General features: G+C 39.2%; 2 protein-coding genes and 1 long non-coding RNA gene across 4 annotated transcripts; 1 reads left to right on the top strand and 2 right to left on the bottom strand.

The window, feature by feature from the left end:
• Positions 1-1383: 1383 nt before the first annotated feature.
• LOC129582093 (membrane-associated protein Hem-like) lies at positions 1384-8455 on the top strand. 2 transcript variants are annotated; one of them, XM_055473505.1, is made up of 24 exons: positions 1384-1827; positions 1951-2061; positions 2165-2314; positions 2463-2605; positions 2687-2777; positions 2850-2987; positions 3058-3106; positions 3168-3378; positions 3439-3535; positions 3746-3920; positions 3983-4074; positions 4169-4318; positions 4415-4563; positions 4622-4874; positions 5243-5388; positions 5480-5611; positions 5689-5804; positions 6032-6363; positions 6426-6519; positions 6623-6640; positions 6708-6790; positions 6852-6932; positions 7453-7546; positions 7725-8455. In XM_055473505.1, exons 1-24 carry the CDS (start codon positions 1723-1725, stop codon positions 8162-8164), a joined length of 3450 nt encoding a protein of 1149 aa, XP_055329480.1. In that variant the 5' UTR covers positions 1384-1722; the 3' UTR covers positions 8165-8455. The 2 variants fall into 2 exon arrangements, with proteins under 2 accessions (XP_055329480.1, XP_055329481.1); XM_055473506.1 differs by lacking the exon at positions 6623-6640 and having other exon boundaries at positions 1396-1827; positions 7725-8453.
• LOC129582094 (PDF receptor-like) lies at positions 8332-20236 on the bottom strand. Its single transcript, XM_055473507.1, has 15 exons — positions 19973-20236; positions 19401-19547; positions 13914-14139; positions 13410-13514; positions 12136-12394; positions 11988-12048; positions 11785-11880; positions 11631-11675; positions 11502-11528; positions 11339-11426; positions 10842-10905; positions 9912-10100; positions 9679-9760; positions 9498-9605; positions 8332-8988 (listed from the first exon to the last, which is right to left on the bottom strand). Exons 2-15 carry the CDS (start codon positions 19461-19463, stop codon positions 8653-8655), a joined length of 1749 nt encoding a protein of 582 aa, XP_055329482.1. The 5' UTR covers positions 19464-19547; positions 19973-20236; the 3' UTR covers positions 8332-8652.
• A 3311-nt stretch (positions 20237-23547) lies between these two features.
• LOC129581972 (uncharacterized) lies at positions 23548-24833 on the bottom strand. Its single transcript, XR_008689568.1, has 3 exons — positions 24455-24833; positions 24023-24134; positions 23548-23932 (listed from the first exon to the last, which is right to left on the bottom strand). It is a non-coding gene; the product is annotated as an uncharacterized LOC129581972 (long non-coding RNA).
• Positions 24834-25051: the final 218 nt, after the last annotated feature.

Here is a 25051-nt window from a genome sequence, read left to right as displayed (position 1 = left end):
TATTTTTTTATAATAATATTCTATTTTTGTATTAGTGTTTTTTTCAAAGTATTAAATTTTAAGTATCGTGCAGCGTAAGTACGTGTTAATTCACTTAATTGTTCAGTACCCAATTCGTATGGTTTCGTTTTTCAATTTGAATACATACGTTATTTTTTTAATCTTAACAGAGAAATAATAATCGATGAATTACCCTCACGAATTATGAATGCTGGAGAATAACAAAAGCGAAAAATTCCGAGTACAAACAAAACGTTACTGATTGTGAGCTATGTACTTGCTTCAGCTTATGTTAGAACTTACTTAGAAGTTCACTTGTGAATTGTGATAACATTTCCATTTTCCACACGCTGCGATGCCGCACTTTTATTAGCTAATTCAATGGTCCATGATTACAGCATTCATTACAATCACAATTTTCAGGAATTTTTCATCAATATTCCAAAATTAACACAATAATTGCGCACCAGTTTAAAATCCGTGCGTTAAACGGTCACATAAACCCATTCGGCATCTAGCAAATTTAATAATCTACACGAAACAGTGAATGAAACACATCAAAACTGATTACAGTTTATTATTTATTAGCGTAGATCGAGATGCGAAGCAAGTTTAAGTACCTACTGGCATCTATTATTAATAACAGAAATTAAATAACAGGAGATGAGAAGAACAAAAATTCAGGGCTGATAAAACGTTTCACGACACTGTATTACGAGTAGTTTCTGTGTCAGACCCCATCCTCACAAGTAAAGCAAAAAATATCCGTTCGGAAACCACAACTCCAAATCACTGCCGTACATATACTTTCCATAATTTTCATCAGCTTCATGTCCATGTTGTACCTCCACGCAGAGCCAACACGAGATGCAGGACCGATCCCGCCTGAATTTTGTAATCGGCAGCAGTTTTGTCATCGTTCATTTGCTTTCCCGAATAAATCAGCCGCTGTTGTGGTGGGGGTATTCCTTCCTTTTCCTCCACTCTCTCCTTGATCCGCTCGACACGATCGGTTGGTTCGATGTCGATTTCAATTTCTTTTCCGGTAAGAGTTTTAACTTTGATCAACATCTTGATGCAGTTCGAAAATTAATGTCATGGGGTTTCTCGAAAAACAATAGAAACCCAATGCCAAAATTGCTAACCACTCTTAAAAGGCTGCCTTTCCAACTTCCCAGATTCTCCTGATAAAATCTAGTGCTTGGAAATGTGTAAGAAAATGATAAAATAATAACTACTTCGACAAGTTTTGAGAAAAAGATTTTTCCGTTACTGTTGCCTATTATCTGCGTTTGAACTCTGAAAGTCTGAAGTCTGCAGTGCTTAAGAAGGCGGGGAATCGAGTACGGACGCCCCTAATCCTATACTTCATATCCAGCATTTGGAGTTTACAGGCCGCATGTTTGTTTAGATTTTTGGATCATAGTGCGATGGCTAAGCAGTGACTAATAATAATATTATGTCTTCTACGCCTGTGAGCGACACTCGAAATTATATCAAATAAATTATTCGTACCGTTTATTTATGAGAAAATAAGAGTTTTAATTAATGCGTTGTCTTTTTCTGATAATTGCTAGCGGAGAACGTTGTTGTAGTGATAACATTCTTGGATGACTGTCGTGCGTGACGAGATTTAGAATGTAAGCTGATCTTGTGCTGAAGTACGCCATTGCGTTGTGAATTTGTTTTGCTCTTCTAAATCTTCCCACTCATTGTCTCAACATGGCGCGGTCTCTGATGCCTGGATATCAAAAATTGGCAGAGAAGTTGATCATCTTGAATGATCGGGCTCAGGGGATGTTGACAAGATTATACAACATTCGTAAGGTATGGTGTGCAGCATAGACATACTTTCTGTGTTTTGGTTTTCTTCTCGCAGTATTTTGTAGTACTTTCTTTTCTCAAGAAAGGAGGCTGTGCAGGTGTCTGCAGTTAATTTTACTGTCTTAGGCCTGCATCGATCCAGAATCCAAGCCGAGATTTCTGCAAGACAAGCAGTTGGAACCTGCCATTCGACATGTTGAGAAGAAATTCCCTGCTATCAATGCGAAATCAAACGGGGTAAGTGCACTGTACAGACCAGATAATGACGGATACTGCATTTACTCGAATTTTGAAAACAAAACCAAGTTGGCCAAATTATGCAATATCGACGACATTCCAGGGTGTTTACGGCTATTTGGCCCAAATTCGTGGGGATGTGCAGAAGCAGTTATCCATTTATTACGAAACTTTCGTGGACATCTTGGATTTTAAGGATCATGTCAGCGAATTACTTACAACGATGGATGCCTGCCAAATTACTCTCGATATAGTGAGTGATGGTTTGGTTTTTTGAAATACGATTCATTAGATTGTGGACTCGGTGTGGATCCTTACTGATATGAAAAAGTTTCATCCGACTGCAAAAAACACCGAGAATTTGATTTTTATTTTATTTTTTTGCTTTTTATTTGCTTTAGACAGCGAATTATGACGTTACGGTGCGGTATCTGGAACTTGTGACCAAATATGTGTGCCTGATGATCATTCTTTCGCGAGTGGATGACCGGAAAGCTATGTTGGGACTGTACACAGCGGTGAACGAATTAGCTAATGGAGTGAGGTAAGTTATCTTATAATCTTAAATTCGTAACTTAACATGAAAACGTGATCACTTACTAATGTAATTATATTCTTCTTGCAGTGAGCCCAGCTTCCCGCGACTTGGCCAGATGATTCTGGACTACGAGAGTCCTCTGAAGAAGCTTTGTGAGGATTTTGTTCCACATAATCGAGTAAAGGATTCAACTCAATAATAATATGGTCACTTCAGCAGCGTGGCGGTCCATAATAAAATACTTTTGTAGATACTTTCCTCGGCGCTGCTGTCCCTTCAGAAGATCTACTCGCGACGCAATTTGACTGCTGATCAATGGCGATCTGCACAGTTGTTGAATTTAACCAGTTTCCCACTAACTTTATCAACCCCTGCCCATACTGAAACGGTTCGAAGAAATATTATCCGCACTGATATGCTGCCGTTTGGCCTGTTAATAGTGTATGAATTTTATTTAGACTGCTTGTGAATATCTCAGCCTGGAAACCATGGAACGGTGGATACTTAGTAAGGACGAGCATGCATGCTGTTGCGGTAAAAATGTGGTGATAGCTGTTTGACTTTACAGTTGGGTTTACGTTATGTCACACTTCTTTGAACCAACCCGTCGCAATGGAACTATGGTCGTTGGCGCTGCATACCAGCTGGATCATGACGCTGTTCCGGGACGAAGCCATCCAGGTGCATTACTATCTGATAAGCTTTTTTGAATCCATAAAAGGTTTGAACAAGCGAGTGAATGAATTAAGGGACAGCTATGCCGCCGTCGTGCAGAACTCGTAAGCTTGTTCAAATTTTGTTGTCATTGCGGGCGACTACAGTTACGTTTTTTGCTGTAGGATTGTCTTCCATAAAGACCGTCGATTATTTCTGAGAATAGCCTTGAAAGAGCTGAATTTGCTGTTTAGTGACCAACCTGGACTTTTGGGCCCTAAGGTATACCGCATGCATAAAATAGTCGAAAGTAATATTTGGGTAATGGCTTTTGTCCAACCTACCGTGAGCTTGTTATTTAATGTAAGTGTAATGCATGTTTAACTTAGAACCAAAAAAGCGTTTATTTAGATGTCATATGAAATAAAACCAACAGAAATCTGTTAAATAGTTTGTCCATGCAGGCTATAGTATTTGAATTAAATTTTGTAGGCGTTATTAGCGCTGATTGCTCTTTCTTTGGCGCGGGATGAAATATCCTGGCTGATTCGGCATTCTGTCCATTTTGACCCGGGTCAACCATCCAAGGATAAACGAAATCGCGGTTACGATGAAATTATCGACAGGCATCTGCCAGAATTGCTGTTTCTTACAGAGCAATTGAGAGGTAACGTATATTAACATCCTCATGTTTTTTCGTTAGTTACTGTTGTATAAATTTTATTGCAGAGCTAATTCGTCGGCACGGAAAGATTATTCAGACTTATCATATTCAGTACTTGGGCAGTTTTGATTCGGGCATGTTGAATGCTCTGATGCAGGTAAGAATTTGAGAACCACGGAACCTGAGACGTTCTATGAACTTTGTTTTGGGACGTTTTATTAATCATTAACTATGATTTTGGTTATTTGCAGAACATTTCCACTTTACCAGAAGACGAAAACGTGATTTTATCTTCGTTATGTCATTCCTTGAGTGAGCTTAGCCGGCGGAAAAACAACAGCGACATAAATTGCGATACTGCGGATCTGAGAGATGTTCGCTTGGATTGGTTTCGGGTGCAGGTAAATCACGCGATTTCTTGTTTTTTTATACGCGTTCGTCGCATTGTGGCATAACCCTGACTAGGATTGAGATTTAAGAGATTGCTTACTTTTTAGGCGTCTGCTAGTTCTACTGCTAGGAATAATTTTGTCCTGCATGAGCACAAAGATCTGGTGTCTCACTTGAATACAGTGGCATATCATTCCCGCCTGGTCGATGACCTGGATAATCTTCTGGAGGAAGTGTCCGATTTGTCCATCTGCTGGTAAAATACCTTTTTTGCTGGTTACAAATTGTATGCGTTAACTGTGAAATTTTTTTAGTTTTTATCAAAGCTTTTTCCAAGAGCAGTTCTCTTTATGCCTGGAGTTTCCATCGCAAACGCGATTCATTATAGCTTTTCCGTTGATTTGTGGGCATTTCATGGCGGCTACCCATGAACTGTGCCCGGAAGAGCGGTCGTGTCTAGGTAATATTGCCATCGGAATGACCAATTTCTTTTTGGAAGAAATGGGTAAAGAGGCCAAGGGGATAATTTTCGATATTTGTGATGCGCAAAACGTCTTGGCTGATCAGGTGAGGCCGCACTTTTGATGTTAACGTGAGTGATATTTACTAATGGTGTTTCGTGTCCAAAACATTTCGGGGAATTGTTAAAGAGAAGTTAGTCATGGTGCTTTCGTGCTGGTTTGCGCATATGAAAGTTGTTTGTTTTTTATTTGCCGAAAAAAATAATATCTACAGATACATTATATCGAATTTGTATGTTTCTGAATTTTTGTTTGCATACTCGTCTAGTTAGTTGTGATTCGTTTACTTCCATCCTGGTGATTCGAAAATGAGCTCGCTATCAGTTGCTTTCGAAATTAATACGATATTCTGCTTTTTTTCTTGTTTTTGACAAGTGGAATTATTAGTAACGGTATTTTGGCTGTTCATTGTAGCTATCTCCCAAATATGCAGCGTACGTCTTAGTTAATCAGGCTGCTCAAGAGCGAAAAGGGAAAAAATCAAAAGCTGCTCCTGTGCACCACACGCTTCCGTTTCCGGGTCATGAAAGTTACAGGCGCAGCCGAGAAGATTTGACTACGTGAGTACATATCGAAGAACAATTATGGCGGTTATGTCGCTTCATTGACGTATGAAATGATTTATAAATGTGTTGTTCGATTTTCTCTTAGTTACGACAAATGTCATATGGCACTCACGGAATTGTGCTATTCCATCAATTATAGCAGCAGCGTGGTTGTTTGGGAACATATCTTTTGTCCAAAAGAATATCTGGTGCAACAGATTGAGTCTTCATTGGGAAAGTAAGATTTAGTACATTTCCGGCCGACTTTATGGGCTTTGCGTTTTCCGGCACGCATATGGACACATTTTTCTGTAGGGTCTTTGTCGATTTAATCAATTATAACCCAGAAACCCATGGGATAGCGCGTCCTTCGGAATTACTTGTCTGGATTCAGACATACATGAATACCCTGCAGACACTGGAGAATTATGGTAAATAAATTTTTCTAATATTTACAGTGCATATATGCTGGTGTGCTGTGCATGAAATTACAATTTTGTGCTCGTAAGTTTGGTGGGGGTGTGTTCGGTACCTGGTTTGGCCGTTTTGATTCTATTCACATTAGGTTCGAAGTTTTTTGTGATGTACTTAAACTTCGCCACGTCGGTTTAAAATATTTTCTTGCCAAATTTACGATGTGACCTTTTGATATTTGTAGTTCAGGTCGACATGTCCCGCGTGTTCAATACTGTCATGCTGCAGCAAACTCAGCCAACCGACACTTATGGACAAAAAACGATAACGCAGATTTATACAACATGGTACCTCGAGACGATGTTGCGTCGTGTGTCTAATGGACACATTGTATTTTCGCCTCTTCAAAAAGCTTTCGTGGCCATTAATCACGAAGGTGGAGGATTAGTGCGACCCGAAGATTACGTCAACCTCGTTGAGTTGAGGGCGTTGGCAGAACTGATTGGACCGTATGGGATGAAATATTTTTATGAAACTCTGACGTGGAATGTGGCCACGCAGATTGGAGAACTGAAAGTACACCGCAGTCGAACGTGTGGATAGCCGAGTAGGAATAATTAAAATGGTACTGATTGCAGAAACTGGTGCTGCAGAATAGTGCCGTTCTTTTGGACTTGCGTACAAGCTTTGATAAGCCGGAAAATATGAAGGAATTATCCAAGCGATTGCAAAGTAAGTTTGAGATGACGTAAAGGATAATTGGTTGCTGTAATTGGTGGTGGGCTTGTTCTACATTAACAATGTCTGTTTCTTCCCGCGTGCTCGCGCTCTGCAGAAGCAAAGGCAGATCATGGTAATTGCTGCTGTTGCATGCTGGGTTGGTATACGTTTAGTTAATGGGGCTTATTTGATGGTTACAGACGCCGATAATTTGCTCCATCGGATGATCCTGATTGGGATGATCTTACACTTCCGGTCTTTATGTCAGGAACCGCTTATTGAAGTGAGAAGCTTGGGTAGATTCCTGGTGCGTCATTAAAGCCACTTTGCTGTCGTATTTTCAGGCAGTGAAAAAACACGTGCCATATTTGTATTCGTCGGTGGAAGACTTTATGAGCTCAACGCATACGGGCGATGCGATGATGGTAAGCCGTACGAGTGGATATTAATTATCCTTTACAAAGCTTGTTGTATGGCTTTTCCTAGTTCGTTGTATTTTTCATGAATATTTTAATAAATGCTAAACTTTCTACAGCACTTTTATTTTTATTTTTGCTTTCTTTAGTTTGTTTACTAGTGTGTTGGTCATGATTTAATTGAAACGTTTAAAAAGCGTAACCCGCTAATTGTTTAGCGTGTGCTTGCGTCACTTAATTGAAATGATCATATCCATGAAATTAAGTGACATGTAGTGCGTCTTAATAAGTTTTACCATGTCACCTGTCAAACTATCATAAAATTGTTCACATGTACCTGAAAAGGCCGTACACCTTTGATTCATTTTGTGATAATATTTCGAAGTAAGTCAGCAGAGTGGTAATGATAGTTTCGTTGAAGCATGCGTGCCAGTTCTTCCGCTGAATGGCGGTTTAATAATGACGGTGAGAAATAGTATACCTGTGAACCTGTGATACAAACAAAACTGACATCTGTATATTATTGTAGTTGGTTAATGAAATGTTGATTTCTGTCGGCCTGGAACCAAACATTGATGCGGTGCTGATTAACGCTATTAGAGCACAAAAGAACGAAAAGAAAGGTAAGGGACGCTCAGTAATGGCTGCTGAATAACACCCTCGGGGGAGCCAGGATAAAAGCGGTGGCATAATTGGGCATATTAAAACGAGAATTTCTTTACGTATATCGATACCCATCTTCCACTTTTTTGGAATCTAGTTGAAAATGAAACCTTGGTTGAAAATGCTGGTATTTTGTAGAAAATGTTTCGGAAGAAGATCACCAGTTTACTTGTCTGTTGATGGTGTTCTTGGCCGTTTCTCTGCCGCGGTTGGCTCGTTTGGACGAAGCGGTTTTCAACGTCGCCCTAGAAGCCCATATGAACAACATGCACTGCCTCGGCAAAGCGGTTAATGTGGTGTTGGGGGCCATGTTTTACTTGTGCGATCGCGGTGACACCGTTGATCGTATGAGGGAATTCTTAGCATTGGCATCATCCAGTTTGCTGAGACTGGCTACTGAGTCCGACAAAGAGGCCATAAAAAACCGTGACTCCACTTATTTATTGTTGGAATATATTGTTAAAGAGTCGCCGTTCCTGACACAGGATCTCTTCGAAGCTTGTTTTCCCCAGGCACTGTACCGGACAGCTTACCAAGCTGTACATCGCACCGATCGACACCTGAATTCTTTTGCATAAGACTGTGGGACTAAGGATGTTCCATTGAACTCAGAGGTGCTTGCTTGTTGGATCTGTACAGAGTGCTCGTACTGGTGTCGTTTACGTCAGTTTTCCCAGTGTTGTCTTAGTTTCTTTTTACTGTTGACTTTTTTTACTGTTAACTGACATTTTTACATGTTTTTTTTATTTTTTATTATTTTATACAGTTTTATGTTTTTCGGAATGTCATTCACACATCAAATCAGAGTAACATCTGGTTAACAATACTATGATTCAGAACCATTCAGATCCGTAATGCCAAGGTGAGGGACAACAAAGGTTCCTTCAACAAATAAATTAAAAATCCAGTGTGCTCGCAAAAAGAGCAGCACTGGTTTTAAATAAAACAAAAACTACAATGTCATTCTGTATACAACGCGAGAGAAAAATCTTTCGAATAATAAATAACAGTGTTTTAATTGTAATCTCATGGAGGATTGTCTCTTGAGCTGCATCAGGCAAACTTATCACATCTCGATATTCTCTTCCCTTTCCTCTTTTATTGTGCCGTTGAAAGGGAAATGCATCGACGTGGTCGTCGTATCATTTGGAATTTGCGACGGCTTCCGGCTGTTTCTTGCACTGCCTCCCAGTGTCCTTGTATTGGCCCAACATGGAAATAGTTTCAGGAAACGATTGGAAGGCTCGCGCCTATTTGGTTCGCTTTGGACTGATTCCCGGTTAACTTGCATGTACCGCGTTAGATGGGAGGAAGATAAACTGCTTACTCTACGAGCAGCGTTGCGGTTTGTCTCGCGCTGGATGGCTCGTCTTTGGCATGCTGAACGAATGGCGGACTGCACCTGGAAGTTAATTAAATTACTACGAGTACTGTACGTATCGTTCGCAATGATTTTGTTTTGTACATGCAAGTCAACTAAATGCACCATTTTCACCATTTATTTCATCGTTAATTTGGTAAATAAAACATCTGAATTTTGTAACAATGGCCTATCCGTATAGTTTCTGTAAAAGGTGACCTTTCGCATTATTAGAGCTATGCTGAGTAAAAGTAAACTGAGTGCACACAAATTTAATATTGCATAGTACTTATGCAAACTTATCGGTTAAGACATCAAATCCTAGTTGAAATAGTTACTATAGTTAACGTTAACATTATTTTCAATTAGCAAAACTCTATTATTTAGGATTCAATTCTACAAACATTTGCAACCGAATCCTGGAATACCGGCTGGAAATTGTAAAAGCATTGCTGTAACAGATAACCACACCGGAGGATGCTGATTGTGTTTGCCCGACAAACGAGTTTCCTATTCAACGGATGGTTTGCACTCGTACTGTTCATACATACCTCGCCATTTAAAAAGCAGTACACAAGGCACACGAAAAACCCTTCAAATGACCGCAGAAAATGCGAAACATACATGAAGCCGGCGTATGCCGCGTATGGTATTTCGCTCTACGAAATCAAATAAAAATGGATTACAATCACTTATCAATGGCACTTGAAGGAGAGAGAATGTATTTCTCACATTTATCGGCGGCGGTACCGCCCAGATGAGATTTGTGACACCCAAAAGAGGTGCTAATACGATTGTTGCTTTGACGGCTTTTCTGTAAATTAAAAGAATATTCAATCAATGAGCATTATAATCGATTGTTGAAGGCTGCTGATGCTGCATTTGCCGCTGTATCGAAATATCGGGTTGATGAACTAGAAATCAATAATTACAGTACAGCCAGACAGCATGCAACGCACTCTTACCTTATTTGTACGGTATCCGATTGATGGGAATCGCGAAGTTTCGTCAGAAGCACCCGGATAATATTAATCAGAAAAATCAGGTTTATGGCGATAAAGAAATGCCGTGGGACTTCTAGGATGTAGTAGAAAAGACTTCCCGCATGCTGATACCAGCACATATCTTCGTTCGTTTTATTCCGTGACAGAAACCTGAAACAAAATAATTACACAATACAATTCGTATAACCTGCACTGTACAGTGTACACAATTACACATACTATAGATATAATTATATTTATATTGTCGTGGTTTCTTGGCATTACTGCCTCGTACGGTACTAGTACTCAAGCGGCGAAAGGCAGAAAAGGTTTCAAATACTCACACATATCACCGCAAGTAAAGGACATCATCACAGAAAGCGCAACGGTATGATTAAAAGATACGTCAAGGATAATTACACCCGAACACCAGATTGCACAAGCATCTTGTTTACTATTTCATTCAAGCTCACTATACGTGATCATGAGCGTCTTTTCTAACGATTGTTTTTAATTTTAATCCGGTGATTTCAATCGATATGACGAAAAGAGATCTTCGTGCCGACTGCGTCTTGAATTTCTCCTATCATTATACCTTCCCTAATCAGCCATTACTACATATCAGCGCAACGGCCGGAGTAAGGTATCGCAAAATAATTTAATCAGTGCCAAAACTGTTGCAAACATTTATAGCTAATGGCAAGCAGCGGGAACGTCCATTCGTTTGACGTAAACATGGAATCCCTACCTTAAAAATCTGTGTATTTACGTGCGGACAATTATCAACTACCTCTAATGATACTGTTATTAAGCAGCGGAATCGATACAATCATCGTTTAGTAGTTGATGCAATATCTATAACTTGTTAATTGATATTTCATTTAATTCGTAATCGTATGGATCGTATGGTACCTTTCATGCAGCCAGACGAACTCAACAATTGGCGCCCAAGCCGATACTAATAGTGCCGGAAAGCCTGCAAAGGAAGAGAAAAGCATGATGTATATCCAGACCGGCCACGTCGCACTATGTATACGACATGATTCGCACGGCACCCAGCGCGCCTTATTTAAGCTGTCTATCGATTAGTTTTCTAGGATCAGCTGCACTTGCACATAAAATGTCTCCTCTGTCGACCGGAAGTCCTCTAGGATGCCTTAGGAACGGCATGGGCTTTCCAAGTAATGATGCTTTGGCGAATAAGTGCATGTTTAACTGGCCAAGCATACTTTTAGAAAAAAATGTGCACAGACAACGCGTCGGCCAAATATATGTGTACAGTAATATATAGATGTGTGTCTGTGCCCGCGCGCCGGATTTATGGGTGCATTTGGAATGTAATTGCTATATTCCTTTTGATCAATTGACGGTTGTCGCTTGTATATACAGTAGAGAATACTAATACATACCCCAACCCACAGCGCAGTATAGCCAATAATTAGGTTTTGAAGCTTCGAAAACCTTCCAGGCCACGGCATTGTGCATATACAGCCCCTCCTATTAAGAAATCTACATAATGAGCTGCTCATGGTTAGATCGGCAGCTTCACCGGACGTAAAACAATTTTCTTACCAAGAACATCCACATGAACATTGCCGTCTGCAAAATAAAATGAACCTATGGCTAGTGCAGGTGTACGAAAATGTGACAACATAAATGCGTATTGCACGTTGAAAAAGATGCAAAGCAACAGCAACTTACCCGGCCGAATTCGATGACAATGACCAGAATTTCACATAAAGGTCGCTGAAATTATAACAGTCTTTTTTGTACTCTGTTCTTCTGGTTTTAAGTGGTTTTGAGCTAACAGCTTTTTGCGCCATTCAACTAGGCTTTGTTAATTTTGACAGCCTACCATTGATCTTAAACTTGATATGGTTCCAGAGCTGTGGGACGTCTTTCCGTAACCGGAAATGATCTGATCGGCAATTTCGGTTGTCTTGCTGAGTGTCTGGAAGGTAAGTGGAATTATGATAGCGGCATATCAAAGACTTATACCAAAAGCAACTGCGATTAAATTGTTAACCAAATGCGTTAGCGGTTCAAAAAAGTTTTTACCATTATCGCAATGGCAATGAATAAATGAACGTGGATGGTCGTTCGCGCACATCGTAAACTCCTAAATAAATGAAAAGCATAATCACTGCACTTAAAGCACGCCGGGTCCTGGCTTAGCATTCACAGTTTATTTAATTCTTTTACTTACCGGAAATATCGAAATATAAACAAAGACACCAAAACGCAGATAAAAGACAATGGAAATCCTGACATTTCGATGGCACGGGCTTTATGTAGTACTTCAAATCGCTCGTTCGTGTTATTTGAATCGCCGAGGAACACTTCAAACAGCGCTTTTGTGTCGTCTGTGAAGCAATCATCGTAGTGAGTGTATCCGGCTTCTCCATGGTCTCCACCCGGCAGTCCCGTCCATTTCCCGTCCGATCCACAAATCTTTTTAGCATATTCTGCAAAGGTCAAATTCGTCTATTAAGTTTTCTCGCAACGTGATCGAGTATTAACCGATGCAGCGCGAAATTCATTTTATTATTTCAAAATCATTTGGCCCTTGAAAAAAAGGCATCTACCTTTAGAATTTTTTAGTTCGTCGTTGCAAGCCGTGTGAATAAAACGTTATGTATTTGAAGAAGAAATAAGGTAGCTATCAAAAGATTCATAAAATCTGTTTGTTTACATAGTAGCTGTGGCGCATGCTTATCAAACTGCACATGACGTTAAGACAAATTTATCGATCTAAGATATGTACATTGCGCATCAATAAATAATTTATATTATGTCAACGTCGTTTATTGTCGTTATCGAAAGTTAACCGGAATAAATGCACGACATCTAACCTAATCGTGCTTTCTTGAGCGAACCGAAAACAAAATCGATACACTGGACCGAATCGATACAATGTAAGAGCAACAAGCTAACATAAACTACAATTACGCATTTCCAGGTAGTTTTAGGATAGAGGTAGCCAATTATTATATACCAAATGTAATAGTAGCCAATTATATAATAAATAGAAAATGCGGAGTTAAGAGTTAGTTAAAATTAGTACTTCGTACTCGTCAAATCAAGTATTCGTTAGGATACCAGAAGTCGAGTGAACGCGAATTTAGAATATACAAGCTTAAGTACACTGAAGAAACAAAAGTAAGTTTTAAATATAACGTTTTATAGTGTTTAAACTACGCTTTCCTTTCTGTAGCAAATGTTTTTACATTAAATAAAAGCTATAAAAAGTTCAAGGTTTGAAATAATGGCTTGCTAGCGAATCAGGAAAAGGAAAAGGTCGCACAGTGACACAGTCTGTAAACTGCAATTTAAATCTTCTAGTTGGCAAGAACGACGTTCCATTAATGTCATCCACGGAATAAAGTCGAGTCATATATGTAGTTCACTGGAGAATGCGACTAGTCGGCTCTCCAATTATGTATCGCAATAAGAAATACCGTTCCCAAGGTTATTACTTACTGGTGGGATCAACGCCTTGCATTCGCGGGCACAGTTGCGTGATCGTTTCGCCTGGTGGTGCAGCCGGCCAGCACAGAACCTCGTCCGTTATTCCAGGACACCATCCTGACGCGTGATAACATAATTTGTTAGCATTGAGTCATTGACCATTGTAAGAGCAACATGAAATAGAAACGGCTTCTGGTTTAAAAGATCTTCGTTTACTCTGTACGACTACATCGAAAAATGCCAACACCGTAATAGCAAAGTCTACTGAAACTACACTATGGTAATAGCTGAGTGACAACGACTGCTGCTTTTTAGCAATAAAAGTTTAAATTAAAACAACAAAAACGTCCAGCTCGTATAAATGGCCATATAATCATCATGATCAGCTGCATTTTGTACGCAAAATACTAGAAGTATGTTATATAATAGGTACTTAACTAAAAAACCAAAATCGTTGTGCCGAAGTCTATTCTTATATGTTGGATCGGTGCACAACTTTGCCGCTTAATTTCTAACCTTCTTCGCCTTTTGCTTGATTGATACTTTCTAGGAACGAAATGCACTGGTCTGGGATATAGATAGCCCATGGTTGGGGAGGAGGAACGACCATTTCGACATTCCGGCTCATCCGGGAAACCGGGCGATTCCGCGAAAAATCATTATAGTCAGCTGAGATGGTCGGAATGATTCCATACAAAATCACAAGAACAACAGGAATACGGAAGGCAGGGAAATCGAGAACCTGCAGTAAAAGTTAATTCAAGTTAATTCTTTATAATCACTGATGTCAGCACGTCAGCAGACACTTCAGAATACAGTATATAGAATTATTCATGCAATACAATATTTTCCAGAATACAGTATTTGATTTCTGCCCTTATGGAATATGCTCAGTACATACTTCAGAAACAATAATTGTGGATTTTTATTTTGCATGATAATAAATTACAACGTTTATTTACTTTAATAATATGCAGTATGCACTTGGCCAAGCACTGACGAAAAATCTGTTACCATTATCAGGATACGGGACCGTGTTTAAGACACACTCACAGAATTGCAGATCATCTAGAATTTCACTTTTTTACAGGGATGTTAACTAATGCATTACTAATAACTGTGGCATATCCTCATCGAATAAATGCAAACTACGCAAAGACGTTTCATGAATCATTCTTTCACAAATAAATTTATTATTCTTGATGATGTAGTTGCGATGCGTAATTTGCCTTAAATACTCTGTTGGAAATTACTATTTCCGCTGCACTGTAAAGATAAAAATATTCAGCCAGCAGATCTACAGTGCGTGCATATAAGTTTGAGTAAGACATGACGGGTTGCCTGCTCCATCGAAATTATGACTTTTTCATGGAGAAGGACAAAGAGAAAGCAAACGCCATAATACAGGCTGCAGGGGAATAAATCGGGTTTTTCCGCGCAGAGATGCAGGGCTCATGGGAAAAGCACTTGCCAACACTGGCCCGTAATGGAATCCATGGCCATCCCGGCTCAAGAGCGCTGTCACCGGTTATACAGCATATACTGCATCATTTCAATCGTATTAATCTGCTATGCTACAAATTGGCACCGATTTCAAATCATTAATTTAATCACATACGCACGTTCCTCTGACCTCTTGCACATCTTGCGGCAGCAAATTATACAAATAGGCATACTCTTTCGTGTAAGTTTATTGACTGTTTCTGTGTAACGATGATTTAAATATTGTGAGTTAATTTAGTGATGACTTCACGCAAAAATTAGTTAGTTCCCCAGATTAGCGCGTGGTTGATAGAAAAACTCTATACCACAGTGCCATACCGACTGAGTCCTCTTACGCAAAAGAAAACCACAAAAAGTCACGGCCATACTAGTGAAAAACAGCGATTCATCCCGATAAGAACGTGCCGTTAGCGTTAAGTACAAGAAACCACATTACCGGGAAGAGCTATTGCGGCCTTAACGCTGCCTATGGGTATGGCATTCAAGTTCCGGTTGCCGCATTCAGCATCTTTACTTCTCCCGGCAGATAAGATTAATTTTCAGAAAATTCCTATTAATATCGGTAAATTTTCTGACGGCAATAATGTTAATATGCACTATGACGCCTCTCTGTACTTGCACGGCAATTTCACTTTGTAACATACCGTAATTGCTGCAATATGATTACCAGCGTCTATCAGACTAATGGAAACATATACAGAGAGCCTGTATGGCGCACTTGTACCAATAAAAGCAACAGACATCCTAGCATCGAACAGTACGATTCCAAACAAAACATTTTTCTGTGGATTGTTTTCATTTTTATTGGAAAAGATTAGCAAGCAGTGATCACTTAAAATTTTATGACGGGACACTTGACAAAGAATCGAAAATTTGCAGAATAGCTCATCAGATGGTGCAACCGCACACACATACGAGTACATTTGACCAGCGAAAGGTGTCCCGTACTTACATCGCAATCAAAAGATAAGGGCAGAAACAGGCTAAATTTTTCCGGACAAGAGATGTAAATTTATTTATATGACAAGCATATTTTTGAAACAAAAATTTAGGCACTTCATGCATACAATACGCAAGCACAAGGATGTGATAAGCGTTCACTGGTAATCGGTTGTCAACAGCAGGCACAACCACAAAGGTTAATTTTTTCCAGCATTTTATCGGAAGCATGTGGCACCTATCCGATTACAGCAAAAAGTGAAATCATTTTAATTTTATTTACACAGGAGCAAATTTTAAGAATGACATTGCAAAAAGAGAGTGGTCAGCTGTTTGACATTCTCTACTCAAATGTCCCACTCGAAATTTCTCTCAAGTAACACGTGCTGTAAGTTTTTAAACAGATCCCGGATCATGACGTCTGTACGTCGGAGCATCAAACATTTTGTATTTTATTCCAGTCGTGAACAGAAACTCTGCGCCATGCAGAGATCCTGATAAAAATAAGCGATACAATGTCTATATTTAAAACTTCAACAGTGACGGCGGAATATATATTGTGGAGACTGTGATTACAAAGAAACTTAACGCCGGCGCATGTGCATGATAGATTTTCTTACAGCTGAGGCTCTCCGCTCTCGTATGCAATTTCGATGTATCTGTACCTACAGAAAGTAACATCTAGAAAAACGATATTTGCCAAAACTTGATGTCATGCTGGATATTTTCAGCTCTTGCTGTTTTAGTAATGGCTCGACGTCACAACGCTGTATAAGCGTTGTTCTACATAGTGCAGGGTCATTTGATGTGATCAGCGGTGTATTCTTTACGAAAAAATTTAACACATAGTTAGCACAGGGGCAATAATTTCACTTCAGTCCAAAAGACATCATTAAAGTACAAAATCCATTAAATTCACATTGGGCAGCATTGCTGCCTGTATACACACTAACAACACACAGCACCCGGTGCATATGTTTCAGCGGGAGTGCTGGCTAAGCACAACAGCCGAGTGGCTGCAAAGGGCTTCGTACTTGGAGGGTTTCGGATCAGAGAGTCGACTACTCCTAAACAGTACTTGTACCGTTTTGCGGAAACGACGAAATTTTATACCAATCGATTTTCTATCCCCATAGTTTGGATTTTCACAATGATGTTTTCTCCCGGCCGGAATTACCGTCACCGGCTGACGTACAGTCCGACTTATACTGCAGCTTTACTGCCGATCACTATGACCCACTGTGTTGCCCACTAATCCACGCTGATAGATCGATCTCAGAACCGGGAAGAGCTTTTTCTTATAAGCAATATCATCCTCCTCTTAACATAGTTGGATGATTCACAATTTGGAATGCAGAAGAGCATTGCCCACCATTGGCAATTTATTATGACGTATTGTAATTAGCTCAAAAAGTAAATTAGCCAAGTAAATATTAACAGAGTATTTGAATCTGCCCCACACTTGCAGTAATGACTATATCTTACGTGTAATCCAAACAATTCAGGAAGAAAAAATTCAAAGCGCATGATCGAAAAACCAGCAGTGGCACTCGCTAATTCTTCGTAAAGTTATACGTACTTTTATGTGTAACTTTTATGAGAGCTGTTAAATTTCAAACTGGATATATTCTCATTCACGCAGATACATTTTGTTTTGTAATACTATAAGTGGCAACCATTTGCCGTATTGCAGAGTGGTATTTACATTGTTAATAATAATAAAAGCTAAATTGGAAACGACGACGACGATTTTGAAATAATGCTTTGTAATAAATACGACTTCAGACATAACATTTTTCCGGGAGTATACCAAAATTTGCTAACAAATTGTGATAAAATAAAGATGATAACTGAATTGTATAATAAAAGTAGTAGTACATGGATGATTTACATTTATTTATAAAAATTAAATTTTTGGCTGTATCTGGTATTTCGTTGTCGCATACCTGGTCATTTCGTGCTAATACAGTAATTAATTTTTGTCAGGTAATGCAACAAGCCTGTGATTGACTGCTGATCAGTTCGTCTTATGACTGCACCATTCAAAATATTCAATTAATTGTACAACAGACCGGCATGTATGAATCTAACAGAATGTCTGCAAACGCTAGCGCAAAACAAAAGCAAATAAGCATGTTTAGTGTTGCACCAATGACACAATATATTTGCACACTGAGAATGTCGACAACAAGTACCAGAGAATCCATAGTCACCTGGTTCGGTATTTTTCGCCACCATGTAGCTATGTCTGTATGTTTTTATTTTCTTTTCTCTACCTGACACGACTATCGACCTGAACGTCCTGCAGCAGCACAAGACTTCTCATCTCCTACATCGTTTATGCGTTCATGTTCGGAATATAAGGTTTCTTTTCCACAAAGTGTTTTAGTTCGTAGGTGCATTTCTCACCACGAAAAAACTTCAAAGCTGTTCTAACTGTATTTAAGTAATAAAGCGAAATAAATTGAGCATATTTTCTAGTACAATATACAGTATTTTTCTACAACGTATAATATTATGTACAATATACAATATACAATATTTTTGTGCAATATACAATATTTTTCTAGTATAATATAGTAATTTTCTTCTACACATTTAAACAAAACAAATATGCTGTATTACTACATGCAGAATTGAGAATACTACCCAACTGGATCAAAATTAATTTTTTAATCAATGACATTTAGTTGTTTGTATGTGTAGATTGCTGAACCAGTTGCCTTATGCCACACATATTCAAAAAAGTTCAAAGAAAACTACTTCTCAAAGATAATACTCAACTCTTATACAAAAGTTCGAATAACGTTTACAGTGGAAAACTTGGTTAGACAACAAACGCCTTCCAAATTGTCAAAGCTTGCCTTTAATTAAATTTTCCCAGGGCATGACCGATGACTTTTAGGCTTTCGGTTATGATTAATATAATTAGTACCCCTGAGCTTTCGAATTAAGCCATAATAAAAAAACACAGACGCTCATGATCACTGGAACCAGTACTTCGCACCTGTACGAATCCAAAATTGCATAACGTTTTCTAACGTTAACATGATAATTTTATCAATGACCGAAAGAGGATACAGTATTTTCTACCGAAACACTAAATCTTTGCGGTGAATACTCATGGCAATGTTATCAGCAATATCGGCAACACAGCTGACGTAAATGTCCACTTTATGGACTAACTAGGTGTTTAAATTTATCCATAAAGTAAACACTCCATCGCTGCCAGCTCAGCAGTTTCATTAATACCTTGTACAGTGCTGGTTTTTTTTATAAAAACTGTCTCAACCAAAATAACGCCAACAGAGTGTAAATATTCTATACAATGTAAAACTTCATCGGCTACGATATACGATATTGCATTACGAGTCGCGTAAAATTTTGAATGTCATTTAGCCTCAGAGAATGTAGAGGAGAAATAGATGAAAACGCAAATTCATAAATTTGAGCTGGGTTTAATCTTAAAAAAAGTTCATCAAAAGCATACAATTCTTAATAATTCTAACAAGATGAACATTTCGTAGTGTCTGCGTAATTTCACTGTACGTAAAAACATACCCGGTTCTTCGTTGTTGCGGAGGCAGTCTTGCGACACAAAATGCAGTGGATAGAAGAACACATTAAAGTAATCCTCGCAATACCATATAAATAAAATAGTAGCAAATAATTACGATGGTGAGATGGTTTCGATGTAGGATAGTCTTCCTGTAATTAATGACACATGATCACGATTGCCGGCAATAGTAGTGGCAACTCATGCATACAAAGTGCGGTCAGCAGCGAATGATACAATCACAACCTTTACGACAGTTGTATATATAATCCTAGATCAGTTAAATATAGGAAAAAAAGGTAAACAGTGGCAGGTGTACGGTCGTGTACATCATGTACAATGATTAAGTTAGCCCATCTGCGCACATCATCTAACAACACCGAAACATTCTCTTTGAATAAGAATGACCTTATAAAAAACTGGCATAAGGTAAAAATGACTAAATATGGCAGCAGTGTATTAATCTGGAGAAGATTGTTGTGCAGATCGATTCATGAATCGTCTGTACGAAAAACGCGCACCCTCTATCAAGCCAACCGCGCAGCAGATCACAGCGCACCAACACACAAGTACCTACAAATAGACTTTCGCCGAGCGCCCGTAACAACTGACGACATTGAACGGCGCGCGCATATTGCAAGACGTTACATCACTGCCTGTGGTCGAAACTTCCCTTCGCGTATCTCTCGGGCTGATAGAATATTGTATGGCCGGGTACTGCAGCAGCACCGGTACGGCGTGTACATACTGATTGGAAGTTTAAGATGACGTGCTAGGGTTGCCAAATATTCCGCATGATACGATCGTGCACAAGGAAAACACAAGGCGATATTCACTCATCGGGTTATGCTTTCATACCGCATGTACAAGTACTTCTTAAATATACCCAACAGCTGCTAAATTATTGTACATACAGAGAGTAACAAATAACTGAATCACATAGAACTATTCCAAAGTGTGCCGGAAACTTACGAGGCTTAATGTTTATTTCGTACTCTTGCCAGCAGCGACAACGAAGAAACACTGACACGCTACGAGTACCAACACTTCTCAGTACAGGTGTATATGCCGGCACTTTCAACTGTCGCTACTTATTAATGGCGAAGTAGGCTTATTGGCACATAATATGGTAGGGGTCCCACCCAAATAAGAAAGAATTATCGCTTAATAACAGCTGCTATTTCCTGCATCACGGGGTGTTATTACATGTCAGGATTTGGACAGAATCTTGATTAATATAATAACACACTCTGATATATAAATATCTATATATTGTATTTATATCTGCAGTACTTATGTTTCGACCGAACAGCCGCGATGGTTTATTACTGTAGTAAATTTTCGTAATGTCGACTAGCACAATACATACAGATACACAAAAAATCCTGCATGTTTCTAGGGCAAAACGGCTTTGTTGGGAGCTGTACGGATATGATTATATGCATATCAACCGGTACCTTAAGGCAGCGTCATTATAGGGAATTTTTGGAGGTGCATGCGCACGGATGCTATCGATTTACCGTTGCAACCCAACGTTTTATTTGGGATGCGTGCCACCACGCCTTTTTCGAAAGAGTAAACAGCCAATCGATTTGGGTTGTCTTAATTCTTGTTAGACCGACATCGAAGCGGAAGCATTATACGTATACGTTCGTCTCCATTCCATCATCGCCGTCCGTAACAAACTTGTTAGACAAAAACTCGTGTGCCTTCTAGGCCGTGATGAACGAAACGATCCCTTGATTTCCCTTTAGACTGCGGATTGAAATTACTGCATGGTTGCCGCATGTACGACCGCGTTTTTCCAAGGGGCTGGGCTTTTAAATTATTAATAATACAAAACTGACGCAGAAGTTTGTAGATACCGTCGCAATAAGTATTCCGCTCAGCTAGACCAAATGCTTTTAGCAAACTTTTGCATATCATTTGGAACATAAAAGTACCGGAACCTAAGTTGTAAAAAGTTAATTTAAATTCACTAAGAATACTATGAACAATTCAAGGTAAATAAATGTACGCTGACCGCTGCCTATCGGTAAAAAAATCTAACAAAATAAATGCCAAGAATTTGTTTTGCAGTGATGTGGATAGTGGGATACTACGTCCGCTGCATTGTTATGTTTTTTTTACATTAATTTTGTATTCCCTTTTATATATATCTCTTCCTACTTGTTTGGTGTGCTCGTACATCTTTCTTGATTTCTACGATTGATGCCTTTATTTTTGTCATGTGGACCTTAACGCACATAGTCATCGCACCTCAATTGTTGTAGCCAATGGCTACTGATCGCTAGCTTATTACGCATTACTGAACTAAGTTTGCCAAGTTATGTTAATGTGCCGGTATCTGCTCAAACCTAACGGTAAGTCGGTAACACCCAAAAGTCTAAATCACCAGTAGAATACCACTATCGAAGTCACGTTTAGCATTGTAGGACTGGACCATGGTGAGCCGAATAATTCTCGCTCAATAACACGCCAGGACGCGCTCGCCAGGATTCTCGCTCTGGTTGTACTGTTTATCTGCACACAACATGAGGTACGCTCTCTTGTAGGTGTTCTGCACCTGACCTTTCCATCTGCCCAACCCGAGGGACCTGGGACATTATCTCCAGCTTTGCGCTGGACCTCGGATTACAATGAATTTTATCCTGTACACAAGGTTAAGTACAATCTGATGTACCCAGTTCGAATTTTTGCTTTATTTTTGCTTTTTGGTATTCCTGTTTGGTATTCGTGTTCCTGTAAGTCGCCCTTTCTGTAATTATCCGACCGCGGAGAACTGAAATCAGCCGCTCGGCGACTGATCGAGTGTGATCAGTATTGTACAAGCAGTATTGTTCGCCTATCCTTTCTTACATGACAGCAAAGTTACAATGCCAATAGAAAATTTTTATGTTAAACATAAAAATTATTTACTTGCACTATCACATTTAACTATACAAGATAGCCAATGCTAAAAAGAAAAACCGTGTGAGCAGTGAACTGTATTAGTGCAAAAATCTACTCGTAGATCTGTATGAGGTTCTATGGCAGTTGTGTACATATGCGGAGAAGTGATAATTACTGTATTTTATGTAAGCGACGGCATCATAGATCACTCCGTAAAATTCTGTACTCGTAAAGATGCACTCGGTAATATTAAGATCTTAGGCATACACTCTGTAAGGTTAATTAAAGGTTTGCAACAGAAGGCATACAGAGTATTTGTAAAAATTTATACGAAACGACCATCGACGATCTGTATGTAGCATCCGTATGTGTGTAACAGGTACACGATCCAGAATTTCACCGTTTTTCATGTCGATATTTAATAGTATTGTACTTATCTTTCTATCGGACTTGACCAGTTAAAATATCAAAACCCAAGCATACCTATTATTAAAAATATTGATTTTTAATTGTAAAAAATATTGACCTTTATTTTTATGTGTAGCTGCTTTGCACGCAAATTCTGAAGTTCGTGGATTCAAAAATATGAATTTGCAGTTACTAATCAGCGAATTTTCTGATATTGGGTAGGAGACTTACCATTACTAAACTTCTGCAATAATCTTCTGCAAACAAGCTAGCAAATATTTAATAACAGTACACTACTGTAGTAGCTAGTCGGTAAGCACATCACGAAATAATCACAGCATTTGCTCATTTGAATTTTCCAACTGTCAGTGAAATTTAGTGTGTTTAATCTTTTTTCACTCTTAAAAACGAAAAGACTGCATTGTGGAGCATACGTACGTGCTGGAGTTTTAGAGGGCCAAGAGCTCACCGTAAACCCACCTTGGGAATCGCAGCTTTGGCCACATACCCGATCCTAAGGCTTAATTCTAAACGATCCCTAAAGGATCTACAGGTACTGCACTTTAGATCCTCAGTCGATCCGAAGAGGAGCGGCTGTATAGTGAAATTTTTTTGGTTGAAGAGTGGAGCTCTATGATTAGGCGATCGTGTTACGAGTACAGAGGGATACAGATTTCGAGCACCTAGCGGCTCGTTTGACGATTCACCGTAACTGGTCAGTCGAGTCCTAAGAGAGTCGATTTCGATGAAAGAAGTATGCTAGAGGAATTCGTTGCGGGTCGTATGTGGAGCAAACCGTACTCTTAACCGGATCGCATGTAGCGGATACAGAGTTCTCAGTTAGGAACGCAGTTTAAATTGCTGAATTTTAATTATTTCCGCTAAAAAACTAATTCCGTAACTGGAAAAGCAATTAATACGAAGTCGTAACAATAACCTATTAAGTGCAAAATAACTTTAAAAAACCAGGAACCAAATTACTAACTTGACCAGTTAATTAAAATCATCTAGGTCATATAAATCACTACCTTATAAAACTTAAAAAAAGCGAATTCAAGACACAACAATAAAACTCAAGTCATTTTGGACAACAAATCTACCGGTATCTTTATGCTCTTAATTTGGCGGCCGTTCCCGGTAGTCGGCTAAAATTCGGCAGCGCGCGATTTCGCTTTTCATCCAGGAGGTCATCGCTCTGGCGGCTGTCACGTCGCGAAGTCAGCGGTGCGGACATGTGCTAAAAACATAAAAACCTTAACTGAACCAATTAAAGAACCTCAGTAGGCAGATTTTAATTACGAGGTGAAATCAGTGGATAGCTACATACCTTTCATAGCGCCAACAAAGCCTTTGCCAAATGTGCGCTGGAATTCTGCTTCGGATGTTTGGGGTTCGAAACTTCCCCGTTTATTTCATTTTAAATTCTTGCGAATACGCATCTGCAAAAAGCATGTTTAAAATAATTAATATTTCCGTGGCCTTTACGTTCTAAAATTTTGTTGAGAGACTTACACAAAATTTGAAAAAATAAAGATTATAACAATAAATATGTATTACAGTATACAATTCTATAACACTCCATATCATTTTCAATAATTCGATTAAAAATTTTTGATAAATTGAAATACTAAGAAAACTTTACAGTGAAACTTGCAAAACAAAGTTAATGGTGCACACTGTACAGTTTATTTCATCATAAATTTTAGATAAAATTTAAAAGCTGTACAGTAAACTCCACAGACGCGGTGGTTCAACATACCTTCGCTCGTTCTGTTTCACTGTCCCTGGTTCTGTTTCACTGTTCCCAAGTGCACCTGCCCTAGAACTGCACGCTGACGAAATCGTCTAGTCAGGATCATGGGGCAGAAGTAGAAGTCCAGCGACAAATGAAGAAGAGTAGCCGTTCTGTAGTTGAGCAGGGCAGCCACAAACTGGACGTTTTCAGGACACGCTTCCTTTTCTTTAGGCAAGCCTATTCTCTACTGTAACTTTATCCCGAATCGATTTACGAAAATGCGAAATCGCACGCAACTAATGAGCAAAACCTAGTTTGGTTGAAAGAAAAAGGAAAACGGAGTCAGCTTTTAGTTTTTGAAACCAAAAAGCTCACGTGGACGATGGTTTCAAAAAACTGAAAGCATGAATCTGCAGGCTGTAAATTCAGACTGCAGATCCAAACCAAGCGCGCTCCATGCCGCCATCTTGTGTACGCAAGTGACCACGGCCATTGGATAAATAGCCAAGGACACGCCTTCTCTTTACTAATATACGGCAAATGTACGTACGTTGTTAATGGGCAGTGGGCACTTAGCCTACCAGCTGAGGTATGCCGAGCACAAGTCGCTCGACTATTAGC

The sequence above is a fragment of the Paramacrobiotus metropolitanus genome, unplaced genomic scaffold (assembly GCF_019649055.1).
Source record: "Paramacrobiotus metropolitanus isolate TYO unplaced genomic scaffold, Prichtersi_v1.0 Parri_scaffold0000006, whole genome shotgun sequence".
In the NCBI taxonomy this organism is placed as follows: domain Eukaryota; kingdom Metazoa; phylum Tardigrada; class Eutardigrada; order Parachela; family Macrobiotidae; genus Paramacrobiotus; species Paramacrobiotus metropolitanus.
Note: the sequence above shows the minus strand (reverse complement) of the source record. Positions and strands in the feature narration are given on the sequence as shown.